At 39.9% G+C, this 22,941-nt stretch overlaps 2 protein-coding genes across 8 annotated transcripts in view; one reads left to right on the top strand and one right to left on the bottom strand.

The window, feature by feature from the left end:
• rasgrp4 (RAS guanyl releasing protein 4) overlaps positions 1–4,369 on the top strand; it is a 43,833-nt gene extending 39,464 nt beyond the window's left edge. For 4 of the 6 annotated variants that reach the window (XM_079825377.1, XM_079825378.1, XM_079825379.1 and 1 more), the window contains 2 exons: positions 3,014–3,210; positions 3,624–4,060. In XM_079825377.1, coding sequence (XP_079681503.1) covers positions 3,014–3,210; positions 3,624–3,911 — 485 coding nt within the window. In that variant the 3' untranslated portion in view covers positions 3,912–4,060. Of the gene's footprint in view, positions 1–3,013; positions 3,211–3,358 lie in introns of all 6 variants that reach the window. The other 2 variants (XM_079825380.1, XM_079825381.1) reach the window with 2 other exon arrangements.
• A 114-nt stretch (positions 4,370–4,483) lies between these two features.
• hnrnpul1 (heterogeneous nuclear ribonucleoprotein U-like 1) overlaps positions 4,484–22,941 on the bottom strand; it is a 30,947-nt gene continuing 12,489 nt past the window's right edge. For both annotated transcript variants that reach the window (XM_079826032.1, XM_079826031.1), the window contains exons 10-16: positions 22,797–22,919; positions 18,853–18,981; positions 17,853–18,018; positions 9,090–9,344; positions 8,860–9,002; positions 6,498–6,677; positions 4,484–5,247 (exon numbers count right to left, since the gene is read on the bottom strand). In XM_079826032.1, the coding sequence (XP_079682158.1) occupies positions 5,149–5,247; positions 6,498–6,677; positions 8,860–9,002; positions 9,090–9,344; positions 17,853–18,018; positions 18,853–18,981; positions 22,797–22,919 (1,095 nt within the window). In that variant the 3' untranslated portion in view covers positions 4,484–5,148. The remainder of the gene's footprint in view (positions 5,248–6,497; positions 6,678–8,859; positions 9,003–9,089; positions 9,345–17,852; positions 18,019–18,852; positions 18,982–22,796; positions 22,920–22,941) is intronic.

The raw sequence follows: 22,941 nt of genomic DNA, 5'->3' as shown, positions 1-22,941 counted from the left end.
CCAAGGCATTTTTACCACAAAAAATGTCCATGGTAGAACTTCAGACATTACCACAAAAGTAATGAAATGCGTGTGGCAGGGTACCTTTAAATGCTAATTTATCATATAAAGGGATATGAAACACTGATTTGAGAATAATTTTAGTGTGATCATGAAACTAGCATAGCCACCAACACACTCTCATTGCAGTTCGTAACCATTTTACATTGTGTCGATTTTGTATACTCTGTTTACGCCACTCAGATAGGTTTAAGGGTGGATCATGCTTGCTTTGTTGTGAAATATTTGACATATTCATACAAATCCCATCGTACAAATTCATATGAAAACGCAACCTTGTAAAATAGGTTTTCTTAATCACACTTTAGTTTAGGGTCCAATTCTCACTATTAATTACGACTTTTCTGCAATAAACTCTAAATACTGCTTATTAATAGTTAGTAATGTAGTTAAGTTTAGGTATTGGGTAGAATTAAGGGATGTAGAATATGATCATGCAGAATAAAGGCATTAATGTGTGCTTTATAAGTGCTAATAAACAGCCAATATCCTAGTAAATATGCATGCTAATAAGCAACTATAGTTCATAGTGAGAATTGAACCCTAAACTGAAAATGTATATGTTAATTATGTGCTAAAATGTTTTAACAGTCATTACTAAAAAAATATATTTGACGGCGTGTTAGCACAGTTGACCAATCAGAATCAAGTATTCCAGTGCCTTGTAAGTTTAAAAACCCTTTGAAATGGCTTGATGAACCCATACTAGCATACTTCCCTTACTATTTCATAAGTATAATAGTATGGTATCATTCACCAGACTATTTAATGGGTATTTTAAGCATATAAAGACAGAAATAGTAACAGCACTATGCTATTCCAAAATTAGACTGTTTCTGCCCCCATAATGAATTTCCGATTTAAACAGGAAGTACCACGGGACATATTTATTTTTAAAGTCAACATGAAATGGAAATTCTGAATGCATTGTATTAATCTTATTGTGAGTGATTCATCCATGCATACGTTTGATTTTTAAATGTCTTAATCTTTTGGTGAAATAACAGACTTCTCTGTGGTGACGCATGTTTGACATCAACCCCGCCCCTTTCTTAAATTCAACCTCAAGTTCACATTCATATCTGCCTCCATCCAATTAACAACTGATAGACAGAACTGAGTCCTGCCCTATGTCTTTCTTTTTTAATAATCATGTTTCACTTGGGTCAGTTTTTCAACAGTCATCACACAGTTCTCCTAACCAACTTTCAGTTAGCCGTTAATTTCACATTCAAAATGCACTAAACACTAGTTTCCATAAAAAGAATGGCATAGACATGAACTGTAATTTGCTGCTTAGGGTCAGTTGTAAATAGTATTAGGGGTATAACAACTCCTGAAACTGTTCAATTAGACATTTGTGTAGTGCAGGATGAGTCATCAATATATTCTTCATGTGTTTTCCTGGAACAGCAAGACTGAAATTTAAATGTGTATATCTGCTAAAAGTGAATTCATGTCAATTTATGACTGTACTAGCATACAGACAGCGTCAAAGCTAATACACATGGTTCGTTAATTACTCACCGTCATGTTGTTTGAAACCCGCAAGACTTTCGTTCATTTTCAGAACCGTTCATCTGAAATTAACTTTTTTGGCCACCTGCCACAGTGACTTTTTTCTTTTTTTTGCCGCCTCACAGGGCTCAACGTTAAGCCTATTCACGTGCTTGTCCTGATTGTGTGTGTGTGTGTGTGTGTGTGTGTGTGTGTGTGTGTGTGTTTTGTAAATATAATTTATTCTGAAGAAATATTCTCAACAGTGTTCAATCTTCTTTGACATATTTAAATCTGCATATCTTTGATATTTTTACCTTTTATAAAGGGCATTTTATCCCATAATCTTATTAAAATATAGGCTATGCTTCAGCTTTCAGTTTATATTCTTAAATTTGATCTATAAATTAAATTAGAATAATAAGACACTGTAGGGCTGTTACCAATCAAATTAAATCATTTGCACTGAAAAATTACAACTGCATTAAAAAAAATGTTATGTGAAACTTAACCGCCAGTAGGTGGCGGCAGGTCTTAATGAGGGAGTCATTGAGTCGATTCGTTCAAACGGCTGATTCATTTAAGAATGAGGCAGTCGTTTATGGATAGGTCATTTAATCTTTGATACAAACGATTCATTCAAAACGCTGAATCATTCAGTCACACTGTTGCTGTGAGATGCATTATGGTTCTGCTGTGATCATGAGGTTCATTCTCGTGTTACGCATCACGTTTGAGCTTCCACAAGAACCAATGAGGTTCATTCTCGTGTTACGCATCACGTTTGAGCTTCCACAAGAACCAATGAGGTTCATTCTCGTGTTACGCATCACGTTTGAGCTTCAGCGAGAACCAATGAGGTTCATTCTCGTGTTACGCATCACGTTTGAGCTTCTGCAAGAACCAATGATGTTCATTCTCGTGTTACGCATCACGTTTGAGCTTCTGCAAGAACCAATGAGGTTCATTCTTGTGTTACGCATCACGCTTGAGCTTCAGCGAGAACCAATGAGGTTCATTCTTGTGTTACGCATCACGTTTGAGCTTCAGTAAGAACCAATGAGGTTCATTCTTATGTTACGCATCACGCTTGAGCTTCAGCGAGAACCAATGAGGTTCATTCTTGTGTTACGCATCACGCTTGAGCTTCAGCGAGAACCAATGAGGTTCATTCTTATGTTACGCATCACGTTTGAGCTTCAGCGAGAACCAATGAGGTTCATTCTCGTGTTACGCATCACATTTGAGCTTCTGCGAGAATCAATGAAATTCATTCTCGCACATCACATCAGGTTCGGTTGAGCTTCTGTTTATGTTTGCTGATCAGTGATAAATTCAATCTGTTAATCATATACAGCAATAAAAGATTTTCAATTAAAAAAAAGGTACATTTTGGTTTCATGGTGACTAAGTTTCCAGATGATTTATTGGCTCTGTTTTCCCGCCTTTCAATCAGGTTCTGAAGAGGAAGCATTTGTCTTTCCTAATGGAAACAGATCTGAAAGCTCCAAGGGTCAAACTTCATCAGACAGCGACGCCGAGGTGGCCACACTATCCGACAGGTCCACTCAGACAGACCCAGGAGTTTGGACGCCGGTGGCCAAACGGAAAGATCGTCTTCATTCCCAGAAACAGCATCCCTCCCTTGAAAAGGTATTGCCATGACGCACACAATGTTTCTTGCATTCCTCGCAGCGAGCAGCCATGTTTTCAAAATAGATTGCATAGAAAGCTAAGTTAATGAGCGAGACTGGGTAGCATGCACATCTTGAGACTAACGTTACCTGCCTTATCATCCCAGAGTGCCACTCTACCAGCAAGGGTGCGAGGTTCATCTGCCCCTAGTTCTCTCCTACAGGAGAAAATGGATGAACTGAAGCTGAACAAAGATAAACGAAAGGAACCAGACTGAAGTAGTCTGGGCAAATGGCCGTTTGTTTGTGTATACACTGGACAGAACACACTGAAGAACATGTCCTCATCTTTCCTCGCCAACTGTCTTGTTCTATTGTCTTCAACAGATTGTTCATGACGTTCATTAAATGTGATGAAATTCTACCCGGAAGGGATTTTATTTAAGGAATTACAGATGGTCCGCTTCCTCAGGGCTCATTGAAACCCTGCCGGTGGATCCGTACGGTAAGAACTCTATGCACCAGCATCAACTGCCAGCGAGGGACCAGATCAATGGACCTCGCATCTCCACAAGCACTCAAAAGTGGACCAACCTCACTACCACTCGTCTTCGCACGAGACCGACGGACTTTCTTGCCTTTCGCCACGAAGAGCGGGGTGCTTTCTGCAAGAATCGTTCGATTGAGTACAAACATGTATCGCCTTACTATTCACACTGATGGAAAACGACCAACTGTATTGGACTTGAACGGGAAGAATGTACCTCCTCTGTTTTGGTGCTGATATGACACCCATAATGCATCACTGTGCCTTATGTAATGAACAATTCATTGAGAAGGAGACAAAGGGTTTTATATCACTGTTTATGTCAGACAATAGTCCTGTCCCGACTCAAAACCTGCTTCATTAGTGCTCGCGTCCATCCGGCGCATTAAAGCACGAGCATTAACGGAGAAAGAGCGGGAGAGTGACATTAAGGGTCAATTCGAGCGAACACTGTGGACCTATTTTGATTGTTTTTCTAACATGTTTTCTGTTAGATCATCTCCAACTTGAATGTGTGTTTTACTAAATCTTGAATTTAGGCTATAGATTTTTATTTATTGAGGAATGATAAATCTTGAGTATTTTCCATAATAAAGCACTGCCTGATGTGATTGGAATAAAAATGAGAAAAATGATCACAATGTTTGATTTTTTTGTCCCATGCGGATGTCCGCATGTTGTGACGCGTCCGGCTGGACCGACACTGTTCATGCGATTGAGTTGTAAACCATCAGCAGAGCCACTTTGGTTTTATATCATTTAATTCTCAAAGCAAAAATGGATTGGACAGGACAGAACAAATAACGTCCACGAAGAACACCAAACAGTTCAGAAATAAATGCGGTACTTTCTCAGCCGGGATAGCCATGAACACTTAAAATTGTCTTGCATTATATATTATCAAGAGGAGAAGTTATCAACACAAAGTTCTTCATCTTCTCATCTGCAATGCTAATGAGTATCTAAAACATTGAACAACTACCATTTAAACAAAAGCATTTTTACTGTTAAATTAAGACAGGAGTAGTTATATGAAAAGCATCTACATTCCAAATTAAATGGAATTTAGGCAAATCCAAACTTGTTTGTTCAGGTGTTGAAGCAGCATCTCAGTTTCTACACCTGCAGGCCGTTTGTGGTACTACATCATGAAGCACCTTCCAATAATAGTATCTTTCACATATACTACAAATCTTGTATTTCAACCTCAGGGGTTTTGATTGTATCTAGTGTGATCATGTCAGTCATTTAGTTCAAAATAATCATTGACTTATAACAGTCCTGAGGAAAAAAAAGTGTTTAACGAGATGTATGAAAGAGAAAATTAAATGATGAGGAAGGACGTGTTTTAATAGGAGAAGCGTGGCGTGTATGATTACGTGTGTGATGATGTCAGAGCGTGGCTCCCGTTCACTGTGAGCCCTGTTGTCCGGAGTAGTTCCCATATTGACTGTAGTACTGGTTCCACTGGCTCTGATTCTGATAATACTGCTGCCACTGCTGCGCATACTGGAGACAAACATCATGCTTCAATAACATGACAACTTCACAACAATCTCTAGGAACTTATATTCAAGATGACAAATACTAGTTGTACTCGGACTGGGAACTATGGCAACACTATCAACACCGAAATGAATCTGCAGTGGTCAGGTGGTACATTCCCAGCGTACAAGTTGTAATTACGAGCTCTACGAGGACGTGAACGCTTTTAATTATGACATGGAGTGAAAGCACCTATTGTTTTACATTTCAATCATCTGATCTAATAAACGACACAAGTGTTTAAATGTAATAAGAAGACCTAAAATGATTATACAATATATTCAAGGATTCTATTGTATTAACATAATCTGTGGCAGGCAGACAATAATTTGAAACACTCATTCAGTTTATAATAAAGTACAGTAATGCACTTTCAATCTAAGGGGCCGTTTACACACCACTTTTAACTAAAAAAGGCACACTTTTTATGGCCATTCATTTTGGGGGCCTGCAAATGCAAACTTCAAAGTGCACGTTTTTGAAAACGATACTGTTATAGTCTCGGTATAAACTACAAAAACACAAATTCATGAAAAGACTGTATAAATACATTTGACAAGAAATCTGAGGTATATTTTACTGACAGCTACAGAAAAGAGAAGCAAATGGATCGCTGTAATTCACAGAAAAAACTGGACTACAGGCAGCCAAATGTGGATTTGCAGTTATCATTGTGTGTCAATATGTTGAATTTTGGGGTAAGATCATACCCTATATCTTGTATTGTTATATATTGTATAGACAACTCATCAATTAAATAATAACCATCTTATATTCTGCGTAATTGGATGTTTTTAAATAAACACTGTCAAAAACGATACAAGTTTTAGGGCTGGACGAAATGATCATATATATATATATATCATTGAAATAAGTGATCACCAGGATATAGACCTACTTATATTGTAGTTCTTTTGTTGGACACTGTCCAAAAATGTCCAAAATCAGCATTCGGATTAACAATCTGCCATATGCTTTAGTAATTATTATTAGCAGTAATAAAATCCTAAGAAACATTTTACATCCAAAATATTAACCCCTTTGTACAGAGATATTCCTATTATGTACGATTTTATCAAAGAGCAGCAGATTAGAAGCTTTGACTGTAATTTGCGGGACAGCTCGTAATGATTTTCTGTGGTCAACAGCAGCTGCCACAAATGCCTTCACAGAGCTAAAGCTGTTTTAATCACAGAACATCCCCTGTAACTCACCTGTTGATACTGTTGATTGTAGTTTTGCTGGTTATATGATTGTCCAGATCCTTGACTGTCCTGGTAACCTTGTCCATAACCTGGATATTGGCTGTAGTTGCCATAGTTGTAGCCTTGGTTGTAGTTTCCTTGGCTATAGTTGCCCTGGTTGTAGCCTTGATTATAACCCTGATGATAGCTCTAAAAACGTTGGAAAATAGAAAGCAAAATAAAACAACAACAAAAAAGAAGTGAATACACACATGCATCTCATAAAAGCCACATAATACTCCCAGCAAAGTTAATTTGCGCTCTTTGCTTAAGGGTAAAAAGAAGTTCAAAATGTCCTTTCAACAATAAAATACACACAACAAAAATGGCAGCGGTGAGAAAACAGCAGTTAAGAAAGCATCTGATCATAGCCCTGTGGATATGTTTGCATGAGCTCTAATCGATCATGTTATTAATGGCCACGTACTCACTGTAAAGTTTCAGGAGTGACAATTGTGGGAGTCCATATGTGTATGGAACATGAGAAACATTCTGGCTGGTTTGGTCTCCACTAAACAAATATTACAATAATAATAATACATTTTATTTGTACTGCACTTTACATTTGGAACAAATCTCAAAGTGCTACAGTTAAGATCATTTAGGAAGGATAAAATACTAATAGATTGAATGGTTAAAAGTCATAAGTTCTCCTAAAAAGAAATGTTTTTAGTCCTTTTTTAAAAGTCTCAGTAGTTTGAGGTGCCCTCAGATGGTCGGGGAGGGCATTCCAAATCCGAGGAGCGGCAGAACAGATCACCCATTGTGCGGAGCTTTGTCTTGGGGAGAAGGAGGCGGTTTGAGTTTGTTGATCGAGTTGTAGTTGAAGGTGTGAGTAGTTCTTTCAGATAGGGGGGGGGCATTTCCATAGATGCACTGGTGGGTTCGAAGGGAGACCTTATAGTCAATCCTGGCGGTAACAGGAAGAAGTGAAGTGAATGGGTGTGATGTGATCGTATTTTCGAACTCTCATCAGGATCCTAGCAGCACTATTCTGAACGTACTGCAGTCTCTGCAAGCTTTTGTTAGGGATCCCGGTGAGAAGTGCGTTACAGTAATCCAGTCTGGAGGAGACAAAGGCGTGGACCAGTTTTTCAGCATCTGCTAAGGATAGCGTTGGACGGAGTTTTGCAACGTTTCTGAGATGGTAGAAAGATGTTTTGCAGAGGTTTTTGATATGGCTTCAAAGCTGAGTTGTGGATCAAATCTTACACCAAGATTGGTGACAGTTGTGGAGAGGGGAACGTCATGACCAGAGAGTGTTATACCAGTTATGGAGGAAGACTGGGTTTGATGTGGAGTGCCAACAAGAATTGCCTCAGTTTTAGAGCTGTTTAACTGGAGGAAGTTGTGCTTCATCCACATCCTTATCTCCTCCAGACAGGCGGTGAGTGTTGAAGACGGAGATGATGTTGTTGAAATGGAGTTGTGGGTTTCTGATTTCATGTACAGTTGTGTGTCATCAGCATAGCAGTGAAATGAGACTCCATAGCGGCTAATGACATGGCCGAGGGGGAAAACAGTTACATTACATTACAGTGTCAAAAGACTCGTTGGGCCCTATTTTAACGATCCGAGCGCATGGTCTGAAGCTCATGGGCCACTTAGGGCGTGTCCGAATCCACTTTTGCTAGTTTAATAATGGAAAAAATGGTCCAAAAGGTTTGTACCTAGTCTCTTAATGAGTCATGGGTGTGTTTTGGGCATAACGTGCAATAAACCAATCAGTCTCATCTCCCATTCCCTTTAAAAGCCAGTTGCGCTAGCACCATGGCGGAATTTGCGAGTGAAAAGACTGAACGCTTCTCCAGAGAGGAATCCTTTTATTTTTAAAATCTGGCATGTGTGTATGCTGCTGCGCGTCCCTGTGTGTGTAATAAGCAGAAGGAATGTGCGTCGTGCACACGCTTATAGGTGCATATTACTAACACACCCTTTAAAATAACACAAATAATACTGCGCTATTGACTTTAGAGCAGGTTTCAGCACTAAAAGGTGAACTGACAACCCGAATTTGGCTGCAGTGTGCTCAAGTTTGGTTTTAGTCATTTAATTTATAGATTGCTTTAAAGCAGCAGCTTCAAAGTATTAAGCATGGAAAAACGGTGTCAGTGTCTCTTTCAATTACAACTTCAAGCCTCAAAGCTAAACCTACCTAGACCAATGGTAGTGCATAGGTGTTCACCAGCCGGAGCAAACTTTCCCTGGAAAGTTCGCTTTGGCCTGAGCTTGTTCACAATGATTACCAGTTCATTCTTCGATTTCGCTTGAAGTATATCGGGCCTTAAAGCTAAATATTTGTCACAGATACATGGCTGTGTACAGCACTCACTTGGTTATATCCCTCTTTGTTATAGGAGCCATAGCGGTTATTACTGTAGGTTCCTTCAGACTGATGTCTGCTGCTGTATCCATCTCGCCCGTCTCTGTAGTTTCCTCCCCAGCGGTTCTGAGTGTAACCGTCACGGTTATAACCTGACAAAGCACAGAGCAAAATGACAAAAACACAAATGACTGAATTTTTGAATAAGTTAGCATGACACCCTAATGAGGTCAATTCACCTCCCCTATAGCCCCCTGCAGTTCCTCCTCTGTTCCGATGGTCTCCTCTTGATCCTCCGTGGTTGTCGTGCTGCTGCTGGTGGCTGCTCTCGCGTCTACGGTGTCCCCAGCTGTCGATGCGTTTCTCAGGCGGAGGCCCGGCCTTCCGGCCCTCCTCATTGTACCGTTTCACCAGCTCCTCTGCCTCTTCTTTCTGAAGCTCAACAAAGGTCACTTCATCCAAGAAGTCTCCAACCTCAGGTAGCACAAAGTTGGCTTTAAAGCCATGGAAAGAAGGTGGGACAGATCAAACCACCAGGAAAGAAAAACTGTAATAAATTCTGAACTCAAAGAGAGAATATTGCTATATGATGGAAAAATGTCAAGATGACAAGAAAAACAATCTGTTACACTTTAGTTTAGGGTTCAATTCTCACTATGAACTAGTTGGTTATTAGCATGCATATTACTAGGATATTGTCTGTTTATTAGTACTTATAAAGCACATATTAATGCCTTATTCTGCATGACCATATTCAACATTGTCTGGCTATCACCAGAGCAAGCTCAATTTAAGATTGAACATTAGCCTGGGGAGTCTGCTCTGTATTTTCTGCTGCACAAGATGCGTGATAAAAGAGCATAAATTAAATGACTGGTAAGTCCTTCAACCAATTAGACCACAAGAGGCGTGATCAATGGGCAATGACCCATCGCTTCTCTAGCCGTCATAGTGTTAAACCCACCAATAGCGCAACAGGTGGATAAGCCAGTCTGTGATTGGTTCCCACAAAAGTGTAACAGAAGCAGTAGAAATGAATGTACAGGTTTCCAGACTGAGTTGCCGGGCGAAATCAAATCGCCAGCAGATCGGGCTGGGTTTACCCAGTCTAATTCAACATTCCTTAATCTAAACTTAACTACCTTACTAACTATTAATAAGCAGTAATTAGGAATTTATTGAGGCAAAAATCGTAGTTAATAGTGAGATTTGGACCCTAATCTAAAGTTGGACCAAATATTCATATAAAAAGCATATGAAGGAGATGAATAACACTACTGCAAACTAAGTCCAATGTCAAAAAAACTAATGGAAAAATTGAACTAAATGTGTATTTATTGGAAATGGCACAATATTAGTATGAATTATTATTCTATTGGCATTTTTAAATGTTATTGCACTGTAACACAGTGCTTGGTTTGCAGCATCTCAGAGTGGGGTGAGAGTTGGACATTCAAAAGGACCCAATCAAACCCTGTTTACACCTGGTATTAACCCTCTGGGGTTCTTCATTTATGGGTCACACTCAGGACCTTCGGGTCAAAAATGACCCGGAGGGCGGGATTAAGATAAAAAATATTTGAGTAAAATCAATGAAATATATTTTTGTTCAATAATATTTTTTCTTTTCCTTTTTGGTGTTTTGAGATAATTTTATGATTTATAATTAATATTTATGCAATAATTATGACCCATTTTTTCCCATTGAATATAATAAAAAATGATGTGTATATATATATATATATATATATATTTTTTTTTATTTTTTTTTTTATTAAAGATTTTTTTAAATTTTTTTATTGCATTTCATTTTAGAGTCAAGCCTAGGCCTCATGAAAGCAATTTTTTAGATGAGATCGGTGCCATCCGGTGGACACATTGAGCATTTTTATCACGCAATAGCACATTTTTACCACTATAGTGGATCTTGCATTTTATAAAAAAAATTTTTTATCGTAGCTTCATCGGAATGGTCCGAAACTTGGTGACTTTATTGGTACTTGGTACATGAACACCCAAACAAATTGGGGACAGGATTTGAAAAGTCTAAGTGGTCTTAAAAAAAATAGTCACACTCAGGACCTTCGGGTCAAAAATGACCCCCCATAGGAAATGAATGGGAAATTGGCAAAAATATGAAAATACAGTTTTTTTTGTGCATACAATCTACAAATCAGCCAGGATGCAGAAAAAAATGACTTTTTTTTTGTCTGTTTTGCACTCTTGATGTTTTAGAGATTCACCCCTTCACTGTTGAGTCCTTTTTTCTGCATCCTGGCTGATTTGTAGATTGTATGCACAAAAAAACTCTGTATTTTCATATTTTTGCCAATTTCCCATTCATTTCCTATGGGGGTAATTTTTGACCCGAAGGTCCTGAATGTGACAATTTTTTTTTACGACTTTTCAAATCCTGTCCCCAATTTTTTGGGGTGTTCATATACCAAGTACCAATAAAGTCACCAAGTTTCAGACCATTCTGATGAAGCTATGATTTTTTATTTATTTATTATAAAACGCTTCGGTCATTTTTGACCCGAAGAACCCCAGGGGGTTAAAGGGTTAGTTCACCCAAAAATGAAAATTCTGTCATTAATTACTCACCCTCATGTCGTTGGACACCCGTAAGACCTCCGTTCATATTCGGAACACAAATGAAGATATTTTAGTTGAAAGCTGATGGCTGAGAAAGGCTTCACACAGGCCTCCATTGGCATTCAGTACATTGACACTTCCAAGATCCATGAAAGGCACTTAAAACGTCGTTACAAAGTCTATCTCACCACAGTGGCTCTACAATAATCATACAATGCGACGACAATAGTTTTTGTGCGCAAAAAAAAATCAAAATAACACCTTTATCCAACTTGTTCTCGACTTCCGTGTGCGCCTCCACGACGCATGCGCGAGAATATGACGCAGATCCGGCGTTCGGACATATGACCCAGAAGCGATTTGTTTACGAGCAGAGGAAGACGCGCGTGTCTAAGCTGTTGGATTCTACATTGATCGTGCTTTAGGTCTCGGCGTAGTGCTCAAAATGGAGCTTGAGTGTGTATTTCATCGATTCCCGAACACCGGCGCTACGTCATATTCTCGCGCATGCGTCGTGGAGGCATACACGGAAGACAAGAACAAGTTGGATAAAGGTGTTATTAGGGCCCAAGCCCTGAAAGGGCGCAGAGCCCTATTGTTCTTCCTCAGATTATTCTTTGTTTTTTTTTTGTTTTTTTTTTTGACTTCTCGGGTACTTTTGGGGCACTTAACATGCTCGAAAACTCTTGAAACTTCGCACAGGCGTCGGAATGCGCGGCCATCAGAGCCGGGCTGAAGCTGGTACCCGGGCGTGGCAGGGGGGCTCGACAGCGCCCCCTTAAGTGGGGTCTGAAAACTTGGTCCATATATCAAACACACTTGCACGTACATGTATGAAACTTGGTACACATTTAGACCTCATCGGGCCGAACAACTTTCGTGCTCATAGTTATGTGTCAGCCCAACAGGAAGTGAGCTATTATGGGTTGTTCGGAAAACGCATGCTCTGGAATTTAATATACTCCTCCGAGGCCATTGTTTCGATCATTGCCAAACTCGGTCAGCATTAAGTGAACATATCCAGGATGCTAAATTGCGAGCGGATTTTTGATATCTCGAAAAGTCTGGCCGTGGCGATGCAACGAATTTATGGCGAGAAAAGGTAAACAGGAAGTGTGTAATAACTTGTGCAAACATTGACTGATTTGGATGAAACTTCAGCTGTGTGTTCGTTGTAAGAGGCCGATCACATGGATATGACTTTTGTGAGTCAAAGTTATAGCGCCACCAACTGGCAGCAGGAAGTGTGTCACTTTCAAAAATGCTTTGAATCACCATCTTATTTTCACACGATTGACTTCAAACTTCATCAGTATAATGTGAAAACATGACAGATAGAGACATATGAATGAATTCCTGATATTTCAAATAATGCTGCCATGGCAACATGTCAAAGTTTAATAATGTTTTTGACTGTTTGTGTGCCCTCCCCTCTATCACCAAAAGGGGGCAGTGTTGTATTATTTTTGAAACTCCCTTTCTCTCTCTCTCTCTCTCTCTCTCTGTGCTTGCTTATGTGATTTATGAGGACACAAATGTGTATGATGACATGGCTATTGGTATTACAACGTAGTGGTTAATGTGGACATGAACTATGACACTATATCACTACAGAACTCATTTTCTAAATCACATTTGAGTTACAATTCTTATCATCTGACAGCCGTGATTTCATGTACTCATTCAGACAGAACTCTTTTTTTAAAACAGAGGAGTGTGAGTGTGTTTTCTATACATGTGCTTTACAGAAGGTCATGTGCTGTGTTTGCAAAGATCACTTTTGACACATTTGTCTTTAAATTCATTATTTACTGACATAGTTCAAATTTATTTTTAAAAAAAATTCACATTATTTTCTACAAGTGTCTGTTTATAAGTGTCTTTTTTTCACAGAAAGTTTTTGTTTGAACGTGAATATTTGTATAATTCAGGGTCTGAGTTTTTACGTTCTCCTCGTAGGTGATTTATTCAATCTCCACCAAACTCGGTCAACGTGAAACGGAAGCTTAACGCATTAAAAATATTTAACGCAAATAACACAGCGTCCGTTTTTATATCCATTTTTGCTTAGCGTTACATGATCACGCTCCTATTCATGTACATGCTTCCAAGCGCGACAAGACACAAGAGAGCGCGCTGTATGCCAGTGTCCTGTCTGTGTGTGTGTTAGTGTCCTGTCTGTGTGTGTGTGTGTGTGTGTGTCCTGTCTGTGTGTGTGTGTATGTGTATGTGTGTGTGTCAGTGTCCTATCTGTGTGGATGCGTCTCATGTCAGCTATTCAAGGGACACTGACACACACACACACACACACACACACACACACACACACACACACACACACACACACACACTCGATGCATAGATAGACTCGCGTCAGTTTCCTGCTCACATCGAGTTCTCTTTTGCCTAGGGTTGCCAACTCTCACGCATTTGGCGTGACACTCACGCTTTCAGGCTCTGTCTCACGCTCTCACGCTGCCCAACTTAATCTCACGCCAAATTGCCAAACCTGCTTTTGATATTAAACAATGTCTAAGCTTTTACATTTTTTAAAGTTTTAATGCGAAATTCAAACAATAAATAGCGTTTTGGCGCTAATATGGCATAACAGTTAAAGCCAGAGTGTTGAAAAACCATACGGAGTTGCGACATGCTCTATCATCTCCCGGCGGCGCGCGCAGTCGTGCTTCACAGAAATCTCAATACTTCTAGCGCTGTGTCAATACATTTGAATGGCTTGATACACAACAGCTCCACTTTACAGGGGTTTGCAGCAAGTTTTGGTAAACAGTACAGCATAGTGTGCATTGATTATTACATCAACCATACAGGATCGTTTTATAATGGAGAGTAATGCAACAATGTTAACATTAATGTTAATGTTTTTTATTGTACTTAGCCTTCAGGTATTCCATACTAATTGGTCATACTCATACTAATTGATGGTCAAATGTGACCATACACCTTAACTATTTTTCAATTAAATAAATGTTCTATATTTTAGTTCAATAATATTTATTGAATATTTTGAGGAGATCTTTTGGTACTAAATACTAGTTGTGCAATATTTATTGTCAATAATGACCACTTAAAATATTTTTCTTCTAATATTTGTATTATTTATATTACAATTAGTATAGTAATAAGGTTAAATTAGAGAATTATTTTTCAAAGAGGCAAATTAGAGTCATTTTGTGGAGTCAGCCTGTCATTAATGTTCATCAAAGAACAACGGGAACAGAGAAAATTGTAGCTTTAATGATGATTCATCTATATTTCATTTATTATTTATACAGTTAAGGAAGGTTTGATAACTATTACATTTCTGTATAACAGGGAAGGCCATGGGTAAATATAACATTTATTATTTTCATTTATTATTTATTTATTCCATTTATTATCATTTATTATTACTATACTCTCCTTGAAGTTTACTTCCCGCTACTTTTTCCCTCTTCCTCCCAACCGCGCGGCTGCAACTGTCTTCTTCTTCTTCGATAGTAGCCTAAGCCAGTGTTTCCCAACCTTTTTTCAGTCATTTTATCATACGTTACGCTAGGGGTGTAACGGTACAGATTGCTCACGGTTCGGTTTGTATCACGGTTTAAGGTTCCCCGTTTCGGTACGGTTCAGTATTTGCTATGTTCAGGGAAAAAAGGACTACTGTCAAATAAAACAAAAGAAAATAATAAGAACAAATCATTTAAATACAAGCAGCAGCACAAATAAATACTATTGAGCAAAGATACTAATAAAATAAACTATGCTTTTCAGGTTTTTCAGGTACGTCTAACATTAGTTTTCAGGTACAGAAATTGATCAAATGTAAAATAACATTGCATATATGACTGTATAAATTAAAGATTAATCCTATTAAACTTACAAAAGTTATTCAATCAAGAGCAGTGAGTGATGCCCTTGTCTTTTGTTTGACATTAAACAGACAGCAGTAAAGGCTACTGCCCCTTTAAGACCTCGGATATGCGTCGTCTTTTCTGGACTGTATAAAGCTTACTTAAGCCATATACAGACTATGTCTGCTAGAATACTCATCAATATGTTGACATACTTTTTGCGTGAGTTTGTCCATTCAAGAGCAAGACTTGAAAGAGAACTCAATATTTGCGCGCTGAGAGACGTGTGCGCGCTCTCGGATGAGTGCACGGAATATTTTCTCACAGTGCGCGCGACTTCTCATTCGCGTCTTCTGGCACTAAACCAGATAGTTGCGTGTTCTGAGTTAACACAATCAGAACGTAAAAATACGGGATATTTTACGGGAAAATACTAAAACGGGAAGACAGCGGGAAAAGAGCTAAAATACGTGAGAAACCCGGAAAAAACGGGAGGGTTGACAGCTATGGTGTGTGTGTGTGTGTGTGTGTGCGATATGTAGGCTTAGGGGTAGTGTAGGGGGATAGAATGTACAGTTTGTAGAGTATACAAACCATTAAGTCTATGGAATGCCATCTGCCTGTCTTTCCCCTTCCCCCTCTCTATCTGTGTGTGTGTGTGGGGAGGGGGGGGGGGGGTCTCTCTCTCACCCTGTGAGTTTGTGTGTGTGCCTTTCTCTCAGTCCTTCCCCTCCCCCTCACTCTCACTCTATCATTGTGTGTGTGTGTGTGTGTGTGTGTGTGTGTGTGTGTGACTTTCTCTCTTGATCATAATTTAACCCTTTCATATAGGCTATCACAAATAACTATCACTTGAAATAAAAACGTCATGTGATGTGTTTGCCAAGATCACGTATGATGCACATGTCTTTAAATTAATTATTTACTGATATAATATAAATGTATTAAAACATAAATTTCACATGATTTTATAAAAGTGGCTATTTATAATAAACTTCCATAAAATGTAGACACGCATCTTACTCTTACCTGACACTGATATTAAAATCATCTTTGCAGTTTCTGTGATTTGGCTCCATTTATACATTTTTTATTAAAAAAATTTTATTGGACCACCCATATTGAAATTAAAGCATGTTTTATGGTGCATAAGATTGGTGCACAAATGGTAGCTAAGGTAGCTCAAAAACACATGAAGAGAAGTGTTAGAATAAAACAACATCAGCATTCGAATGGTATTCTGAACTCATTCCAATTTGACCTTTGACATAATCTGACATGAAATTCATATAAATTTAATTGATCTCATAGATGTGGCTGTTGTGGTTTGTGGTCATAGCAGCACCAACTGCTGCAGTTAATGTGGTGAATTCAGATGACTTTGACATAGTCCTTTTATGTTTTCCCATTTTAAATGCCTATTGCCTGCCGTGCACAGTTAAACTGATGCCACCGGGGTGGCGGTGCCACCGGCTTGGGCCCGTCATCGCTGCTCGCAGCTTTAATTTTGATTTTTTTTTGCGCACAAAAACTATTGTCGTCGCATTGTATGATTATTGTAGAGCCACTGTGGTGAGATAGACTTTGTAACGACGTTTTAAGTGCCTTTCATGGATCTTGGAAGTGTCAATGTACTGAATGCCAATGGAGGCCTGTGTGAAGCCTTTCTCAGCCATCAGCTTTCAACTAAAATATCTTCATTTGTGTTCCGAATATGAACGGAGGTCTTACGGGTGTCCAACGACATGAGGGTGAGTAATTAATGACAGAATTTTCATTTTTGGGTGAACTAACCCTTTAAGATGCGTTTTGGTCGATCGGATCACAAGTGGATGAGGGAGACATTTCCGTTTACACCTGGTGTGTTAATCTCTTTTGTCCACTTTCAGCCACTTCAGTCCTGATTTCTTAGAGGGGAGGGTCTATGGGTGGGTGAATCTATGGCCTTTTCAGATCTTTTGATCTAATGGACGAAATAAGCTCACGCAATTTACATATGAACGCAACAGAGAAACACACAGAGAGCAGCAGCTTTCGTTTCTGATCTGACAGCCGCAAGACCAGCCGAACGCTGTGAGTGTGTGTTAGAAATCAGGAATGGTGAGAGAACATTGTGCTTGGTACATTTTTGATCTTCAACCCAAAATTGGGTCTCCAGCCGACAAAGTTTAAATCCCGTCTGGCTAGCGCGCTTCCCATAATGTCTACGCATTAGGCGGAGAGTAGACGGTCTTTTGTGGCTGTTCAAACACATGAGCAAAAGCAATCCGGCCAAATGCGTTTGTACCTCTAGAAGTGGTTGAAAGTGGACAAGCTCAAAACGTTTCAGACCCTGTTTACACTATTTGGTGTCGTCCACTTGTGATCCGATCAACCAAAACGCTTCTTCATACCAGGTGTAAGCAGGGCCTGAGAACCAGGGTCAGAGAGATAAAGCCGTTTTCTATGATGAAGTGGTACTTTTGTCTTTATACTTTAATTACAAACCAAAAAGCACAAATTTAATCAGGTTAACTTTTCTGATGTTGGTGTTTTCCATAGCAGCGGTCCTACCTTTCATTTCTAAAACAGCATGATCGGGCACATCCTTCCCTTCCTCGGTTTGCTTTGACGCTCGCTCTTTTAAATCTTCGTCCGTGGGACAAATTACAACAGCCTTGCGTTGAAACCCTTCAAAAGGACGCATTTTTCGTCTCTGGGCTGATCCGTACACATTTGTCTAGCAATAGTGACAAGAAAAAAGTAGAAGCAGTTTATTATCGTTTCTTTCGCATGTGTTTTCCTGGGACAAAATCTGGAACCCTGCAATGAAGTACGAGGAGTTTTTCTTTCTTTCCCTTGCACGGGGGTGTCTGTGAGGACCTGGACCCAGGAACAAAAACGGTTTTTTTAGGGATCCTCAGGCCACATTCACACAGCAGCAGAATACGGTTGTCAGTCCTGTATGAGAGTCATTAATACGGTTGCATTCAGTTATTTCCAGGAGTGACAACTGCATACTATAACCAAAATCACACCCATACATTTTCAGGACTCACAACCGCATGCACAGAAAACCTGCACCTGGGAATATGAATGGAAATGGACTGGACAACTAGTGTTCTGTCACCTCACAAAGAGCTAAAAGAAAGCCAAGAAGGCTATTTTTTCCACTTCCCTTTTTACTGAAACGAACACAATGGACGTCTCTTTAAAACCAATATTTCTTTAGAATTACCATTGCGACAAAATGTGTTTTTCTCGTCTCTCAACACCTCGGTACAGTCATGGGCTACTAGTACATCATCAGAGAGGCTCACAGAACAATTCAACGTAATTGAAAATGCAATATAATTGGAATGCTAAAAAGAGCATGTTTGATGTTAATGCTGTTTCTGACACTTCAGTTGGTCCTTTCAATACGACATTCAATCAAAGGCTGCTGCTTCTACTCTCTCATATGAAGAATAAGATAAAAGATCTTTCTCCTGAATGGTGAATAGATAACACATTAGAAGTTGTGTCATTCACAGTTGTGTCTTCGCTGGGAATCATGGGAAGGTGTTTGCAGTACCTGATCCAGGATGTAGTTCCGTTTTTTGCGGGCGGCGATCTGGATCAGTCGGTTCAGACACTGAGTGGCCTGTTGAATCAGGATGTCCCAGCGTCCGGCATAGTTACGCTGGCGACGCAATCCCATCACCTAAGACCATAAAAGAGAACCATGCTTTATGGGGTGTGTAAGATTTTTTGTTATGTTTTTGAAAGAAGTCTCTTATGCTCACCAAGGCTGCATCTATTTGATCATATAAAACAGTAATATTGTGAAATAGTTACATTAAAAAAATGCATTTATTTGAAATATTAGACAAATATTTTTGATCAATTTAATGCATCCTTTCTGAATAAAAGTTTCTTTCTTTCAAAAAACAAAAACATGTAAACAGCAGTGCATTTGTAATAAAAGGTCCAAATTATAGCAGTTGGACAATGAAACTGAAACTAAGAAAATATGGAGGTGGTGTCCGTGACGTCACCCATAGGATTCTGATGAGCAGTTTTGAAGCGTCAAGTAGGGTCGAGCTGGCCATTGCCATCTTGGCAGCGCGTCACTCCCAGATAATAGAAAATGGGCAAAGAGGCGGGACGTGGGCGGAGCTGAGGTGACGTGATGACTAACAGCAGACAAACGACAATCCACCTTAACTCAAAGTGGCCACGCCCTTAATTATGCAGAACTTTAAGGCTTTATATAATGTAAACGAATGAGTTATAAAAAAATTCACCCCCCTCAGTCGTCATGAAGGGCAAAATTAGCCGTATAGACCAAAAACACAATTTGTCCCAGACTGTAAACATGTGTATCTCTGTTGTAAAGTTGGGCATTTTAACATGAGCTCAATGAGATTCTGCTCCTTCTGGAGTCTGTCTCTAGTGGCCAGTCGATGAATTGCAGTTTAAGTCACTTCCGTATTGGCTTCAAGAGAAACTGCTTGAGGTTGCCGATTGGTTTTAAACCACAATTAATTATCAGTGTAAATTCTCCTTTTCCATTCGTCCTGGGAATGACAGATACAAGTCCTGCACAGTGGCCAGAGGGATTTTGAGCCATTCCTTATGCAGAACAGTGTCACTACATGAGTCTTGCTCCTCAAAAACACTAGCCTGGATACCAGCAGAACTTAGCCCCGCCCACAACATTTGAGGTCGGGAAGTTCGGTCTGGACTTGATCTATTGTGGAGGAACTATGCTCGAACCAGAGCTGTACGGACCACTCAAATTGGTAGGGTGGGGCTTTATACGATGATGGACAGATGATCAACAGTAACGTAATCATCCACGTCACCAAAGAGCTCTTGGGTTGAATTTGTTTACTAAACGGAGAACTTGTTCGTAAATGCATTCATCTTTACTATTTCTCTCAAAAATGATGATGGTGTTGGTAAGTACTCCGTGTATACTTAAATTATTTTTACAACACCGGCAAAGGTCGTTTACACTCATCTTCTTCTACTACTTCTTCCAGCGTGTGTGCAGTTGAGTTCTGTTGACAACTATGCGTCGCTCAGTTGTGGGTCTATCCAATTGAGAGCAGAGGCATTTTCTTTTCTGGTTCGGTTGAAACACACCCCATAATCACAGCCCAATGGAGTAGTATCAGACTCATATTCTGACTACAATCTGAGTATGACGACGTCAGGCTACAAAAACATCCCAAAGTGGCTCAATAATATTGAGATCTGGTGACTGTGCAAGCCATGGCAGATGTTACCAAACTACTCTGTCACCAGTCTTGCTGTGTGTATTGGTGCCTGGGGAAAGCCATGATATTGCAACCAAGCGGCAACCTCACCCAGTTTCTTTTGAAGCCAATACGGAAGTGACTTAAACTGCAATTCATCGACTGGCCACTAGAGACAGACTCCAGAAGGAGCAGAATCTCATTGAGCTCATGTTAAAATTCCCAACTTTACAGCAAAAAAAAACATGTTTACAGTCTGGTACAAATTGTGGTTTTGGTCTATACGGCTAATTTTGCCCTTCATGACAACTGTGAGGGGGGTGATTTTTTTTATAACTCATTCGTTTTCATTATATAAAGCCTAATAGTTCTGCATAATTAAGGGCGTGGCCACTTTGAGTGACAGGTGGATAGCTGTTTGTCTGCTGTCTGTCATGATGCGTTCATACCAAACGCGATTAGAGCGTCAGGAGCGAGTGATTTCAATGTTAAGTCAATGGAAAGGCGCGCGTCTGGAGGTCCTGCGGCACAATAGACGCGTTTTGCACGGCGTGATGGACGCAAATTCCGCCTCATCGTGAATTGAGCGTCTAGCACGAATGGTGCTTTTTGTGCATTCACGTGCTTAAAGCGAATTGGCGTCTGACGCCCGAGTTGAAAAATTTGAACTTTGCCGTCAATTCACACCGTGTTAACCAATCAGGAGCCTGCTTGCTGCTGTCACGGGGTAAAGTGACGTGATGAGAAACCCTGCATAATTTAAAAATACTACTATTGTGTCACAAAATGTAGTTAAGACTTTTTCAGGTGAAAATGTAGTTGTTTAAAGCTCAAATCTGTGGTTTATTTATAAAGAGAGCGCCTATTTAAAAAAAATAATAATCTTGTGTTTGTGGAGTTGTGAGATCCAAGCGATCAGCAGCACTCAGCGCTCATTAACCCCAGCGTGAGCAGCCTTTCCGTTAGTCCTTCTGACGTTTGCCGCTGGCTCTGATGTCCTGTAGTGGTTCGTCTTGTGTGGATATAACGGGCGATCTTTGGTGTCATGAATCTATCATTTGTTGTCTGCCAAAATCGTTTTGACTGAGGGCAAAGAGAAGTTTCATAACTTTATTTTTTAAGGATATTTAAATATACATTCAGTGAAGATAATGTAGGAGTTGCCTGGACCACATTTGTGTGGCTATTAATGTTTAATATATATTTTTAATGAAAATGAAAAGAGGCAGAGTGGTGTTTTATGACATTTCTCCTTGAGCGCGCGTCTATTTCGCTTCAAACGCTCGAATTATACGTACATCCAATTCGCTGTGGACGCGAGAATGGATTCAAAATGTTCACGCGTCAAACTAGATGCGATTTTGATGCTCTATTCACGTTTGGTGTGAACGCAGCATTAGTCATCAAGTCACCTCAGCTCCAGCCACGTCCCGCCTCTTTGCCCATTTTCTGTTATCCGGGAGTGACGAGCGGTGATGCGCTGCCAAGATGGCAACGGCCGACTTTGAGGCTTCAAAAACTCTCTACAGAAGCCTATGGGTGACGTCACAGACACTACGTCCATATTTCTTTACAGTCTATGATTGCAAACCCAAACCATCACTGATCAACCGCCATGCTTCCCTTTGGACAGCAACAGTCGGGGTGTTAAGCTTTTTTGGGACTTCTCCAGATGTGGGAAAGAGTGACGATGGATTCATCAGAGAACAATACACGTTTCATATTGTCCAGATTTGCACCGTTGGAACCAATGAACCCGGCATTTGTCATTGGCACGAGTGATCAAAGGTTTGGCTATAGCAGCCCGATCATGAATATTGATCTCCCGACAAACAGTTTAGGTGGAAACAGAGTCGAGGTGCGTGTTTAATTCTGCAGTGAGTTGAGCGGCTGTGGTTTTATGTTTATTGGATATAATCCGAGTTAGTACCTGGACATGCCTTTCAGACAGATTTCTCTTGTGTCGTCAGTTACATCTGTTGGATGTGTTTCATGCTTCATGGAGGTATGCCGACATTACCCTGGATATCATGGCTCTCAATACACCACAAAGACTTGCTGTCCTGGTCACAGATGAGCCAGCGAGACACGCACCAACAATTTGTCTTCTTTTGAACTCCGATGTGTTTCCCATTATGTTGTGTGGATTGCAACATGTTATGTACAGCTGTGCTATTGCTCTACTGACTCAACCTTCACACTCATACTGATGGAATGTGAACACATCTTTTCTCAAATATGAACCATAAAACACATTTAAACCTGGTGATCCTACCTTCATTTTCTCCATGATGGCGTTTGTGCCTAGGATGTTAAACTTCTTCTCTGGGTTGAGTTCTGCATGCTTAGAGGCCCATGTGGTTTTACCGCAAGCAGGAAGACCAACCATCATCAGGACCTACAGACAACAGTGATGCTAT

This window comes from Gobio gobio, assembly GCF_949357685.1.
Source record: "Gobio gobio genome assembly, chromosome: 9".
NCBI lineage: Eukaryota > Metazoa > Chordata > Actinopteri > Cypriniformes > Gobionidae > Gobio > Gobio gobio.
This window is presented reverse-complemented; position numbering and strand designations above follow the sequence as displayed.